Raw genomic sequence first — 12,992 nt, forward strand, 5'->3', positions numbered from 1 at the left:
TTATTTAAAAAAAACAAAAAACCCTCTATGTCCTTGTTATTTTTTCATATGTCAAATTCAATGTGGCGACGAGGGTGTAACGCATGCAGCAAGGCTCCTTAATCGGACACTGGGATTACGTGACTCATCGAGGCCTCCAGGAAACCTCAATTGAAACATTTACGTTGTCTTATGCATTTATTAACCCCCGTCGTTATTGGTCCTGTGATGCAGCGACCTAAAGTCCCGAGTGTGTGTGTGGGGGGGGGGACGGGGGGGGGGGAGCCAACCTCGCCTGCTGCGGGTGAAAAATCCCTGGCACCGCGGACAACTCGCAGCAGCATGGCGTTATGCAGATTCCAGGGCCAGAGGGGTTTATCCGGAGAGCCGAGGCTGGGCCGGGGGGCGGCTCTCCTGGCCTTTGTGCACGCCCCCTTTTCATCAACTAGCGGGCCAAGAAAGACAGACAGAGGAAAGCAACAGCATCCCAGGCCCCGTCCCCACAGCTCCTCCATCTGCACCGCGGAGCTGGACGGACCAGCCACAATGTGGAGAGCACTGCTACCGAAACTCATCCTCGTCTCCGTGTGCTGTGTCAGATGGTGCCACTCCGAGGGTGAGCAGTGGGATTCTCCTCTTCTCTTTGCTATGCTTGTTACTTTTTTCCTTTTCTTCTCCCATCCACACTCTGTCAGCTAAATGATTCATTGAGGCAGAGGCAAGGCTGTTGAGATGCCAGTGATTCACCCGTTGCACTTGTTGCTCAATCAAAAAAGAATAGAAAAAAATACTCCTATTGTTCTGATAGACGGAAGTTTAACCCTTGGCTGAATTTTTAAAAAAAAAAAGTATTTTTTGCTGAAGTATCCACCCAGTGAGTACAGTTCAAGTTTTGATGAGATGCTAAATCAACTGAACGCACGAAAACAACCTTGTTGATGATCCAAAAAAGACAGTTTTAATGGAGCCACACGAGATCCTATCCACTAATTCAGATGTGGCCGTCAGGTAAAGTCGATCTGGCTGTAGAGCTAAACATTTTTTTTTACCACATAGTATTGCTTTAAAGGTTAGGCACAAAGCCTTCCTCAGACAGATTGGAAGTTCTCCTGAGGAACTTTTGCCTGAGCTTTACTGTTGCTAGGTAACAGAAAAGAGCATGTGACTTACAGACAATCTGTGAGGACTGAGGGCTGCTGGTACAAATCTCATTCAGCGGAGCAGATTTCACGCCACTAGCCGCTGACTCAGAGACTCAAACTCGGTTGCGTCTCGAGGAGGGAACTTTATTTTGTGATAATGCGAGACGGACAAAACAAAATGCCTGGATGCTGCTCTTCATACATGACAGCCTTGTGTTTGTCTCTTGTGTTTGTCGCCCAGCTGGATCCTACTTCTCAAATTGTAATCTGCTTTCTTTTTGCTCAACCCTTAGTAGGTAAGCTCCTTAGTGTGAATCAAGCAACTAATTACACCGCAGGTGCTGCAGAATGGAACTATTTCTACCTAAGGAGCAGTTCGGAGCTAAGAAAGCGGCACTAAGAGAAAGGTCGCAGCTACAGCTTTCTTATATATTTATTATTAAAAACGTCCCTGGCCTATAGAGACAGACACACAACGTTTAAAAAAGAAAGGAACTCCTCATGCCAAAAAGACAATATAACTGTGTTGACACTGAGGCTGCTGGCATCTGAAAAATATCACTTGGCATTTCCTTTGAATCGCAGCAGACTCGGCGCTCGCGGCTGAAATCTGCTGATGACAACTGAAATGAACAAAATGATGACTTGACTAAAAAAACCCCAGCGCCATCAGGAGACCTTGTTAATTATTAGCGCCGATTTGTTGAGATTAACAGAAAAGACTACAGGCTGCTTGAGTCTTGTAGGGTGTGTTGATGTTCCATTTATCTTCAACCTGAAGTGAAAAAAACCCAATGCCAGGCCATACGGGTGCAGTAAGCACCATAGTAGAACCGCGTCGGGTGCTTCCTGGAAGCTTTCCAGTCAAGTGTGAATCAAGTCGAAATACACTGCAACGATTACTAATGCCCTATTTGTGTAGTTTCACTTTGACGGCTGCTTTCTGTAATCTAGACCTGATCCTCTACATTTGTTGGATAATTTGAAAATAGTTTCTCCGGCGACTTTCTGTAACACATTGTCCAGGCCTCGGCCTTGAGACTGCTGCAGAATGCCTACACTGGCACGCAAAGCTGATGTGACACTCTGGGGATTTCATGGTGCTGGTTTGTTAACTAGCCTCTGTCATTTTCTTTTGCTGTTCCAGACATGTTTTGTCATTGAAATGAGTTGTTTTCTCTGTTAATCATTGGCCACTGACATCTTAATAACCTATTAAGTTCACAGTAAGCACGTCAATGAGGTTACAAATTACAGTAAGTTGTTACTTCATACGAGGGAATGTGAAAGAGGATAATGAAAACGGACAGCAATGTCACATGATTGCAGCTTGCTTGTCTTTTGGTTTGAGTTGTTTCGAGTTGGACATTTCTGAAAACAACGTTGTGTTCAAACTTTTGAGGACACACAAACTTGCCAGCATGTGCATGTTAAGCCTCATGCATGCCGGCTTCTTTCCGGCGTAGGAGCCTAAATCCTTGTGCAACAGTAACACCGCGTCAGAAACAAGAATGCAGTTGGCACAAATCAAGATTAAATCCTTTATTTTCCTGCAGCTCCCTCAGTCTTGGTTACAGACACCGAGGATGGAGTCCAGCCTCCGACTGACATCTGTTGAGTAAAAATACGTTTTACAGTGGCATTGTAACGACTTCATTTAATGATTGAATTCTATCATGCTTTTGTTCAGGTATGGAGCAAAAATCGTGTTGCGTTTTCCTCAGTACCGACCTTTATTCCTCACTCCCTCCATTTCTTCCTTTTGCTCCCATGCCGCTGCCAAAGCCCCTCGCTTTTCCCACTGTTTTGTGTGTAGCACTAAGAGCCAAAGTCACTTGTTTGGCAATTGACTGCATTCTGCTGCATCGATTTCCATATGAAATAGGCAGCAGCACTTCGCTCTGACAGCGCGGACGGGCTTCCAGCAGCCGTCCTCGCCTCTGTTCTCCACACACATTCAGTGAGCGCGGACGGCTGCGCCAACACAGGGCGATATTGATGAAAGCTTTGACGACATCTTTCAGGCGCCCCACGTGACAAGGAAGAGACTCGGGGAAGTTCCAGCGGTAGTGCCCGGGGTTTCTCAATGGATGGCCGTGAGAGGGGGGCTCATGTTTCACTTTTGTTTTACCTTATCGCAGGAAGTAAGCCTTACTGTACCCTGCTTTCTCCTGTCCATCTCCAGAGTGGCATTTTTATGGTGACACTTCCAGTTATGAGTTTGCAGCCCTGCTGGCACCTCTTTTGTGCCATTGTAATTTCACAGTGGGGTTTAAGGCGTTAAGGGGGTTTCATTCTAATGAAAATTCCTCCACTGCTCTTCTTTGTTGGGCAATAGTAGGGATAGCATGGATAGCGCGGTGCTCTCTCCTGCTGTGGGTTTAAGTTGCTAATTAGAAAAGACAAGGCTGGAGAGAAGAGAAAGGAAAACGTGAAATACAACGCAAAATACCAAACTAAGGTTCTTGACAAAATGTAAGAAGAACCCTCACAAGGTGGTGCTGTGGAAAGGTTCAGCTCCAGTGTATCTGTCACCTTTCCCAGGAGTGATACTGTCAGGGAACACTGGCTGCATTTGAAAGCCGCCAGCAGACGGGGTTCTCCTGGGAGCACATGGTTTTAAGTTGTCAAACTAGGTCTGAATATGGCAGCAATAAACAATCTTGATCTTTTCAAATGCACATTTTGTTGTTTTGTCCATTTGTTTAGCACATCTCCACGGTTTGGTTTCAAATATTTTTATTCTTTCAATTTGATAACCTTTAAATAATCTTATAAATATTCTACTGTATATTTTTGATACCCAAAAACTTTTTTTTGCTTTTGAAACGTTCCTGTACATACAATAAAGTTTTCATTTGATATTTAAATGTATTTAATATGCCCTCTTTTTACAGGTGAAATGTTGTATTTTTTGTTTAGTATAGTAAATCTCTCAGCCATTCTTATACTGTACACTTGTCCCCGTTTCCGAGCTATAGATGATGCTGAGACCACTGGGATCACTGCCTTGCAACAAAGGCTTCCTTTGAGTAGAATGTGAGCAATTTTATCATTAGTAAACTGAGCAGGAAAAACGGTTTGCTTCCTGGGTAGCCGCTGTAGGAGTTAAACTTGCAGCCTGTTTTGCCGGTTTGGTCGCAAAGAAGTTTGGTGGTTTTTAATTAATCTTAGACAAAAGTATACACAAGACTTTTAGTGCAGTGGCACGTGCAGTGACCCTGCAACTGCCGTGGAAGTGATCCATAAAGACATACCTTAACGACATTACTTACATTACTCACAGTTGCACAACATGTCTCAATAATTTCTAGTAGTTTTAAGGTATTACAGCGGAATAGTACAGTAATAGAAATGGCTGATGCAGCGTTTGATTGTGGATAGGTTATTCCAGTATTTTAATGGGCTGTTAGTTTTGTGGGGCTATTTGATAAAGAATGAAGAATGTTTCCAAAATGCTGGATATGGCAGGGCAGACATGGACCACCTACCCCAAGCATGCACCACCAATCACCACCTAGAAGCTCCTCTCATGAAGAATCTGGGTTGAAATGGTTGTGGTACCACCCAGTACCACTATTTATTCCAATTACACCTCAGACCGGACAGTACAGCACGCACAATAAATCAGGCTGTCGGAGAGACAATCAGAAATGCACATTCCTATTTGGACGGGTGTGATGGAGTGCTCTGCCACTAAACTATGCTGCCTGAATCAATCTCCCCTGGAAAATGTCAGGGAAGAGTGGTAGCACCTTATCTCTACAGATGCCACTCAGTGCGAAGATCAAAAGGAGGCTCAGGATGAGTGCAGTGAAGGTTGTGTAACTGTCGGGAGGATGGCTGGCACGCGTGTCTCCAAGGCTTGTCAATGCTATTAACAGCATGCTTCATCAGTGGAAGGCATCCCTGCCCCCTCATGCCATGTTTTCTGTGCCCTTTAATACAGAGCAGTTCAGGACTGATCTCTTTCTCTCTTTTTGGCCAGGAAGACATAATTTGGACATAATTGAATAATGACACTCTTAATATTTTCATCAACATTAAAATGCCAAACGCAATAACCACATGATTGTTTTAATAGCAGGTATGACAGAGCTTGTTTTGAAATACGTAATTATGCTAAATTGTAATTGTGTGTAGGATGTGAACTGGGGCAGTTCCGCTGTGGGACAGGCCGATGTATCCCAGGTGACTGGCACTGTGATGGAACATCAGACTGCGTGGATGACTCTGATGAACAAGACTGCCGTGAGTTACTTGACATATATACACTGTATGCCAATATTTTACCTGAGAGGGTTGGGATTTTTATCACACTTGTTGGATGTATCATTCCAACCTGAAGTATTTCTCAGCAGTAGCCAGAGAAATACTCAGATTCTTTACATAAATTCAATTTTTTTGTAAAAAGAAATATACTTTGGTAATTTTAAATATACTCCCCTTTTAGTTTAATTTCTCTAACAGTACTTCTATCATGTTTTACCATATATTTTTTTATCTGCAAAGTGTACTTTGCAGAGCAACTTTAGGGCTTCAAAATTTAGTTGAGTGAAAATCACTATTTTTTACTCAAAATCATACTAAATTGTGTTCTTGAGCAAATTTACACATTTCTATCAGTGGATTTCAGTCAGCTCTCAGTCAGCATTTCATAGATAATGAAATGTTCAATGTGTGCATGTGTGATCCCATGTTCCCACAGCTCAGGTAACGTGTGATGACAGTCATTTCCAATGCTTGAGCGACGGCGAGTGTGTCCCTGATGTGTGGGTGTGCGACGATGAGGAAGACTGTGAGGATGGTTCAGATGAGAGGCAACACTGCCGTGAGTACATTTTACATATCACATCATATTTTGGAAAAGTAAGTTCCAGTTCAAGTATTTAATTACTGAGTTGTACTTCCTATATATGTACAAGTACATCAGATATAAGAACTATCTGATTCAAACTTCCCCATTTATTGCTAAATCACCAGCTGGACGGACGTGCACCAGTGAACAGTTCAGCTGCAGTAACGGGGCGTGTGTCCCGGGAGAATACCGATGTGACCGCCTGGCCGACTGCTCAGATGGGTCGGATGAGAGGAACTGCCGTAAGTTTTCTCCAGGGTGGATTCCTTTTTTTTTTATTATCTCAGGCTCTTGTGGCATTTTAATCAATTTGTTAAGATTAAGAGGCTCGCTGACTGACAGAATGGGCCACAATATGCTTCTTGTTGTCAAAGGTTGATTGCAGATTCCTTGGTGGATTAGTCAAGCTGAAGTTCAGCTGCTATGCCATTATTGTCCCGACAGGGTAGACCCGCAGCACTACACACTGTGGTAATCTCACAATTGTATAAAGAATGCTGTGGCGACTGCGGTTGTTATGGTGGGGGGCGTTAAATTTGAGTCCTTTATCCCTCCCATTCGCTGAACTTCTCACATTTAAAAGCTGAAACGAAACACAGTTGTCAGGCGAATTTGAATGCACAGCATTGCCCTGATGATGATTTAATCTTTCAGATTACCCCGAGTGTACGCAGCTGAGATGTGCTAACGGGGCCTGCTACAACCGGACTCAGCAATGTGACCAGAACCTTGACTGCCGTGATGGCTCTGATGAGGCAAATTGCAGTAAGAAGACAAAGTCAACTTTAGAAGCAGGCCTTTCCAAACAACCTTCACCTGGGCTGAGCAGCGACATTGCAAATGATAGTATCACTAAGTTGTGCTTTTTGCCTATTTCTGTTGTGTTTTCTTTAGCACAGCACTGCAACACTGGCCGGTTTCAATGTCATAATGGTGCGTGCGTTCCTCATCGCTACGTCTGTGACCACGACGACGACTGTGGAGACAGAAGTGATGAGCTGAACTGCTGTATGTTGCCTCTGTCCGTCTAATGTTTCAAGTGCTTTAACTTAGACTTCAGTCTTTTGTGTGTATTAAGACTCTCCGTTTCACCTGCAGCATATCCTACATGTAAAGGCAACTACTTCACCTGCCCCAGTGGCCGCTGTATCCATCAAGTCTGGGTTTGCGATGGAGAGGATGACTGCGAGGACAATGCTGATGAAAAAGGCTGCGGTAGGAATGTAGTTGTTGGAAATCAGTTGTCATAAGTTAAGTTAATTTGAGAATTTAGGGCCAGTAATGTTGGACGTTTGGCTGCCTAAGGAACTCTAGAATGGGTTACAGCTGGAGCTCTCTGTGTGAACCAGATTCATCTCCAGTCACCACGGTTGATTCGGGCTAGCAAGACACTATGCCTGTGCTCCTTTAAGTGTGCTATTCAACTCTTTGTGGCACAAGACTGCGCAGCCCCCCAAAGGGCTTTAGAATTCCTTCACACGGCTGTGAAGAGTGTGTGTTTTTAGAGGATGGGCCGCAGAAGCCTTCTGAGCCCCCATGTGACCCCTCAGAGCTCCACTCCCCTGCATCGATTTAAAGTGACAGTAATTTCCCTGACAATTAAGTCCTAGTCACTGCACTTCTGCGGAGGCTGTGTCCACAGTACACACCTCACTGGAATTATTTTAACTCTGAACAGTGCGACACATTTAAAACTGTCCTAATATGTTTTACATTTTCTGTGTTGAGCCGTCAAATGTGGAGGATTAATATTTTTTTTTCTGCAGATAATGTGCTCAGAGAGTGCTACCCAGGAGAGTGGCCCTGTCCGTCCTCTGGCCTGTGTATCCCCATGGATCATCTGTGTGATGGGACAGCTCACTGTCCCGAGGGAGGGGACGAGACCAACACCACCGCTGGCCGCAACTGCAGTAAGTGCCAACACGACTAGAGTTAAATGCACATTAGAACATCTGATGTTACGGGAACTGTAACCCCTGAAGCACACTCCTCACTGTTCTGGTTTCTGTGTTGCTCAGGTATCTGGAGATGTGCCTCTCTAAGCTGCGAGCATCGTTGTCATGCTTCTCCTGAAGGAGGAACCTGTTCTTGTCCTTCCGGATACATTGTCAACAGCAACAATAGTCGCACATGTATAGGTATACATCCATCATAAATTTCCTGCAACATACCAAGATTTTTTGGTTCATGTAGAAAAGAAAAAATGTTCTCTGTTGTATTGTATTGTCTCACAGTAATCATTTTTGACTTATTGAAGGTGTAATGTGACTCAAACAAAACAAAATGTTTTTTAATCCTATGATTCTGATTCCACGCTAAAGACTTTGACGACTGTTCGATGTGGGGTGTTTGTGACCAGCTGTGTGAGGACCGCGTAGGCTCCCACCGCTGCAGCTGTCGCGAGGGCTTCACGCTGGAGCAGCACAGATACTGCAGGGCGGACGTCTCGAGTGAGTGGCGTTCCCTCTATGTTTGAACAGTTTGTTTCACGTGCAGTATGCTCAGATTTTGAAGGTACGAACAACCCACCCGAATGAGACCCATCGGCATAGACCCCTTTCCTTTCTGCAGACCTCTGTGGCTGCTCTGCCGAGCGTCTGTGCTGCTTTGTGGTGCATTGCTGCGTACCGAATGTTGTTTTAGTTAGTCTCTTGGCTTTGTTGACATAGAAAGAGTGTTGACTGAGAGGCTGACCTCTTTGCCTTTAGCTTTGGTAAAAAAAAATGTTTTTTAAAGTGTGAAAAGATAATGTCCTCTACCTTCATTAGTGTGAGGCAGGGATCTGAATTAATGTGCTACATCCTGTAAAGTCCCAACCATCCTTTTCTTCGAGCACACATGCTATAAAACTTACTGCTCTTTTAAATCAAATCAGGAACTTTCAAAGATAAGGATTCCCTCATGCTGTGTTTGTGTAACGTGTTGCATATTGCTTCCTCTGCAGCTGGAGTTCCTTCCTTGATTTTTTCCAATGGCAGAGACCTGTTAATAGGTGACATCCATGGCAACAGTCTCCGCACTTTGGTTCATTCACCGAACAGAGGTGTTGCGGTGGGGGTGGACTTCCACTATAATCTGCACAGGATCTTCTGGACCGATACCATTCAGAATAAGGTATTTAACAACACCATTTACATATTAATTTACTCCCACTACTAAGTTAGTCATATGGCATTACACAACAGAGTGGTCCCCTATGCCTGGGTAACATTTTATGGGTCGTTGAGCACTTTCTTTGTTTGAGTGAATACTTGAGGTCGACTGAAGCAGGCCAGGACCGAATTCTTGCTGTTATCCTTTAAAATATCAGCAATGTTGATACTATAATAATGGGATGGCTGTTGGCTCCTTTGCGGCGGAGTCATAATGAAGGGGAAGTAGATGTGGAATGGAAGCCAAATGCCCTAATCTTGAGACCCGTCTAATTGGCTGGTATGATGTTCACATACCAGGGTGCAATTTTTGTAACGTGATCTTGACCGAAGTAATCATGCTGTATTTGTTTTCAGTGGCACTGTACAATCTATAGGGATTCTTTGGCCATCTAAAAAGTCTTTGTCCAGCATATGCCTTCGCTTCTCAATGGTTCGAACTGCAGCCACTCGGCTGAAAGACGAGGGCACATCTCTGACTGGGCATCTGTGTGTATCAGCGACCTCCACGGCAGCATGTCCGATTAAAAGTAGGGAGAGCACAAACAGGGCATGTGAATGCAACTGGAAAGGTTAAGCTGTCAGGCTGTTTCCACATCTTCAGTTTCTCTTTAAACAGGTCAGTCGAAAGTCCTGCCTTTTAGAAGCCTGGATTTTGTTTCAAAAGAAGCAAAGCCGCTAAGATCAGTGCCCCTCTTACCAGATGCATGTAGCCATGTTTTCCAGTCAGAGAAGCTGGTGCCACTCATTTTTCATAGTAGAAATTTTGGCATGTAGGAAAAGCGCAGGTGTATGTAATGGAATGAATGATGCTTCAGTTTCAGGGTCCTGATACTGTCTAATCTTTCTCCATTTAGAATATAAGCTTAATATACACATATAAAATAAAAACCGTGATCCAGGGCTAATTGGCTGACAACAATGGTGTCTTTTGTGTACAGGTGTTTTCTGTGGATATGGACGGTTCCAACATGCAGGTGGTTTTAAACGTATCGGTTGACTACCCTGAGAACTTGGCGGTGGATTGGGTGAACAATAAACTGTATGTGCTGGAGGCCAGCGTCAACAGGATTGACATGGTGGACTTTGACGGAGGCAACCGGGTCACACTCATCACTGAAAACCTTGGAAACCCGAGAGGACTGGCGGTGGACCCCACTGTCGGGTAAGCACATCTCCCACTTTCTATCCAATCATGTATGCACCCATTCCCAGTCCCCACATACAGTATCTGTCATGCTTCACTGGTATGGAATAATGGGGGTGTGTGGGTGAGATTAGGAGATTGCCCTGGGTGGATTAGTGAGGAGCAATGTAAGTGATGACCCTCATTGTAATCCAATAGTATAGTCCAAGGGGGGAGGATGGTGGTGGCTTCAGATAAATTGCTTACTGTAAATTGATGTACAGCAGTTTGGTGAGATTCAGAACCACCCACCTGAAGACCTGGGGGACATAGCGTGATGCTGTGGATACTTAATTAAAAAGAATGTCTTCTAATTGAATACGTGTAAAGTTACTTCTCTGTGCTCAGGTGTACATAGCGGGCCTCATGTAACGATCCCACCTGAGAGAAAATTGGAAGATTAAACATTTCCCCTTCTTTGGCAGGTACATGTTCTTCTCCGACTGGGAGGCGCTGAATGGAGAACCAGGCCTTGAGCGGGCTTTCATGGACGGCACCAACCGTTATGGGATCATTGGGAGTAAACTGGGCTGGCCAGCTGGTATCACACTGGACATCGAGGCCAAGCGCGTCTACTGGGTGGACAGTCGCTATGACTACATTGAAACTGCAACGTATGATGGCCTTCACAGGTAAATATATCACGTTATTCTTCAAAAAGAACACCTTACAATATTTTTGGGATTAATTTGCTAACAAAATAAAAGCGAATCCCCAAGGTAAATAGGTAGAAAGAATTATTCATATATATATTCTAATAAATCAATGTCATCCTTCAATTCTTTACATAGAAAAACAGTGGTCCATGGAGGCACTGTGATCCCACACCCATTCGGCATCAGTCTGTTTGAGCACAGTGTCTATTTCACGGACTGGACCAAGATGGCTGTGATGAAAGCCAACAAATTCACTGACACCAGTCCTCAGGTGGTTTACGGCACAGCTCAGACTCCACATGGAGTAGCAGTGATACACCAACTGAAACAGCCACAGGGTAAGGGCCCCTCGCTGAGCCACAATGCTTCTTCCTCAGAGCAGTGGTCTTCACGCAGCTCGCAGATCTCATAGTTCTCACAGTTCATGCTACTGTAGCACACACCAGATTTCGTGCTGTGTGACCTCCATTGTTCTGAAAGCAAGATCTACAATAGCTATAGTTGAAGAAGATCACAATCCTTAAGTTATCTCATATGGGGGTTTCATGTCAGTTACTGGGAATCTTTTTTTATTTTTTATCTCCAGTGCCAAACCCTTGCAGTGTAGACAGAGGTGGATGTGAGCAGATCTGTGTTTTGAGTCACAGGAGTGACAATGGAGGACTTGGTTACCGCTGCAAATGTTGCATGGGCCACGACCTACATGTGGATGGAAAGCGTTGTTTGGGTAAAAGAACAATTCTTGTCTAACTGTGTGTAAATTATTCCTGACGCCCTAAAAGTGTAACTCACCTGCACAGCAACACACACAGGTTTCCATCTTGATTAACTATTTCTTTATTGTTTCATCATGATGTTTTTGTGACGCTGAATATCTGTGGCATTCATGGCAACTGTTCCACGTGCTGATGTCCCATTTACAGCTGTGAGGCAGTTTCTGCTGTTCTCCAGTCAGCTGGCCGTAAGAGGGATCCCCTTTAACCTCTCCACCCAGGAAGACGTCATCCTGCCAGTCACTGGATCCCCTTCCTACTTTGTTGGGGTGGATTTTAGTGCTGAAGACGATAGCATCTTCTTCTCAGACACAGCCAAAGATATTATATACAAACAGAAGGTGGATGGGACAGGTGAGGATCACTTCTGTTACTGTAGCAGTACTGCTTTGACATTCACAGCTAACAATAGCTCAGTAATACAAGGAAAAAAAAAAAACAGCAGCTAAAATGTTTACGGTGTTTTCTCTCGGCTTACATTGGATATTTTCTTTTCCGAGCTCAGAGCTCTACCATGTGATTCAGTCAGGCTTATAGACGGAGTTAAGGGAGTGCCTGATGGGGCCGACTGGTACAATGGGGGAGTGAATGGACAGGAGTATGGACAATAGAAATGGATCATGTAATCAACTTACTTCTCAAAATTATCAACTAAAAATGGCTAGAACATATTAATCACAGGTGTTTTTGCCAAGCAGTTTTTAACATTTAGTAAATAAACTTTCACTTCAGCTGTGGAAGTAGTTACTAAAGTGATAATCCACAAGCTGTCACACAATACAAAAAAAAGGAAACACCACTGCCCTGGTCAGTGATGTTGTTTTTGGAACTGCCCTAGTTTTTTCTGTGTGGTCCGCATGGGGAAAATGCAAACTGACAGCCTATTATCTAAATGTGTTCCTCTTTCATCTCGGTGGTAAACTGTGGTCCGACTGCTTTGATCCGCACAGGCAGGGAGGTGCTGGCAGCCAATCGAGTGGATGGCGTGGAGGACCTGGCTTACGACTGGATTTCAAAAAACCTCTACTGGACTGACCCGCGATACAGGAGCATATCTGTGATGAAGCTTGCTGATAAGTCCAGGAGAGCCATCATACATAACCTCAACAACCCGAGAGCCATCGTGGTGCACCCTCTCATTGGGTAAATCAATATTTAATTTTCAATCAAATACATTTTTTGAATATTTAGATGGATATCCAAGAGCCTAGTTTTTTATGTGTACGTAGCTTTTCTTTGCTTTTTA

The 12,992-nt window shown here is 44.2% G+C and overlaps 1 protein-coding gene across 1 annotated transcript in view; it reads left to right on the forward strand.

Moving 5' to 3' along the window:
- Positions 1-420: 420 nt before the first annotated feature.
- Positions 421-12,992, forward strand: part of lrp2a (low density lipoprotein receptor-related protein 2a) — a 44,655-nt gene continuing 32,083 nt past the window's right edge. Inside the window, exons 1-17 of the mRNA XM_035603985.2 lie at positions 421-595; positions 5,265-5,372; positions 5,830-5,952; positions 6,105-6,221; positions 6,634-6,744; positions 6,874-6,987; positions 7,078-7,194; positions 7,746-7,889; positions 7,998-8,117; positions 8,301-8,429; positions 8,924-9,093; positions 10,073-10,296; positions 10,743-10,949; positions 11,109-11,311; positions 11,560-11,700; positions 11,897-12,100; positions 12,697-12,889. Of these exons, the coding sequence (XP_035459878.2) occupies positions 526-595; positions 5,265-5,372; positions 5,830-5,952; positions 6,105-6,221; positions 6,634-6,744; positions 6,874-6,987; positions 7,078-7,194; positions 7,746-7,889; positions 7,998-8,117; positions 8,301-8,429; positions 8,924-9,093; positions 10,073-10,296; positions 10,743-10,949; positions 11,109-11,311; positions 11,560-11,700; positions 11,897-12,100; positions 12,697-12,889 (2,495 nt within the window). The 5' untranslated portion in view covers positions 421-525. The remainder of the gene's footprint in view (positions 596-5,264; positions 5,373-5,829; positions 5,953-6,104; positions 6,222-6,633; positions 6,745-6,873; positions 6,988-7,077; positions 7,195-7,745; positions 7,890-7,997; positions 8,118-8,300; positions 8,430-8,923; positions 9,094-10,072; positions 10,297-10,742; positions 10,950-11,108; positions 11,312-11,559; positions 11,701-11,896; positions 12,101-12,696; positions 12,890-12,992) is intronic.

The sequence above is a fragment of the Scophthalmus maximus genome, chromosome 14 (assembly GCF_022379125.1).
Source record: "Scophthalmus maximus strain ysfricsl-2021 chromosome 14, ASM2237912v1, whole genome shotgun sequence".
Taxonomy (NCBI): domain Eukaryota; kingdom Metazoa; phylum Chordata; class Actinopteri; order Pleuronectiformes; family Scophthalmidae; genus Scophthalmus; species Scophthalmus maximus.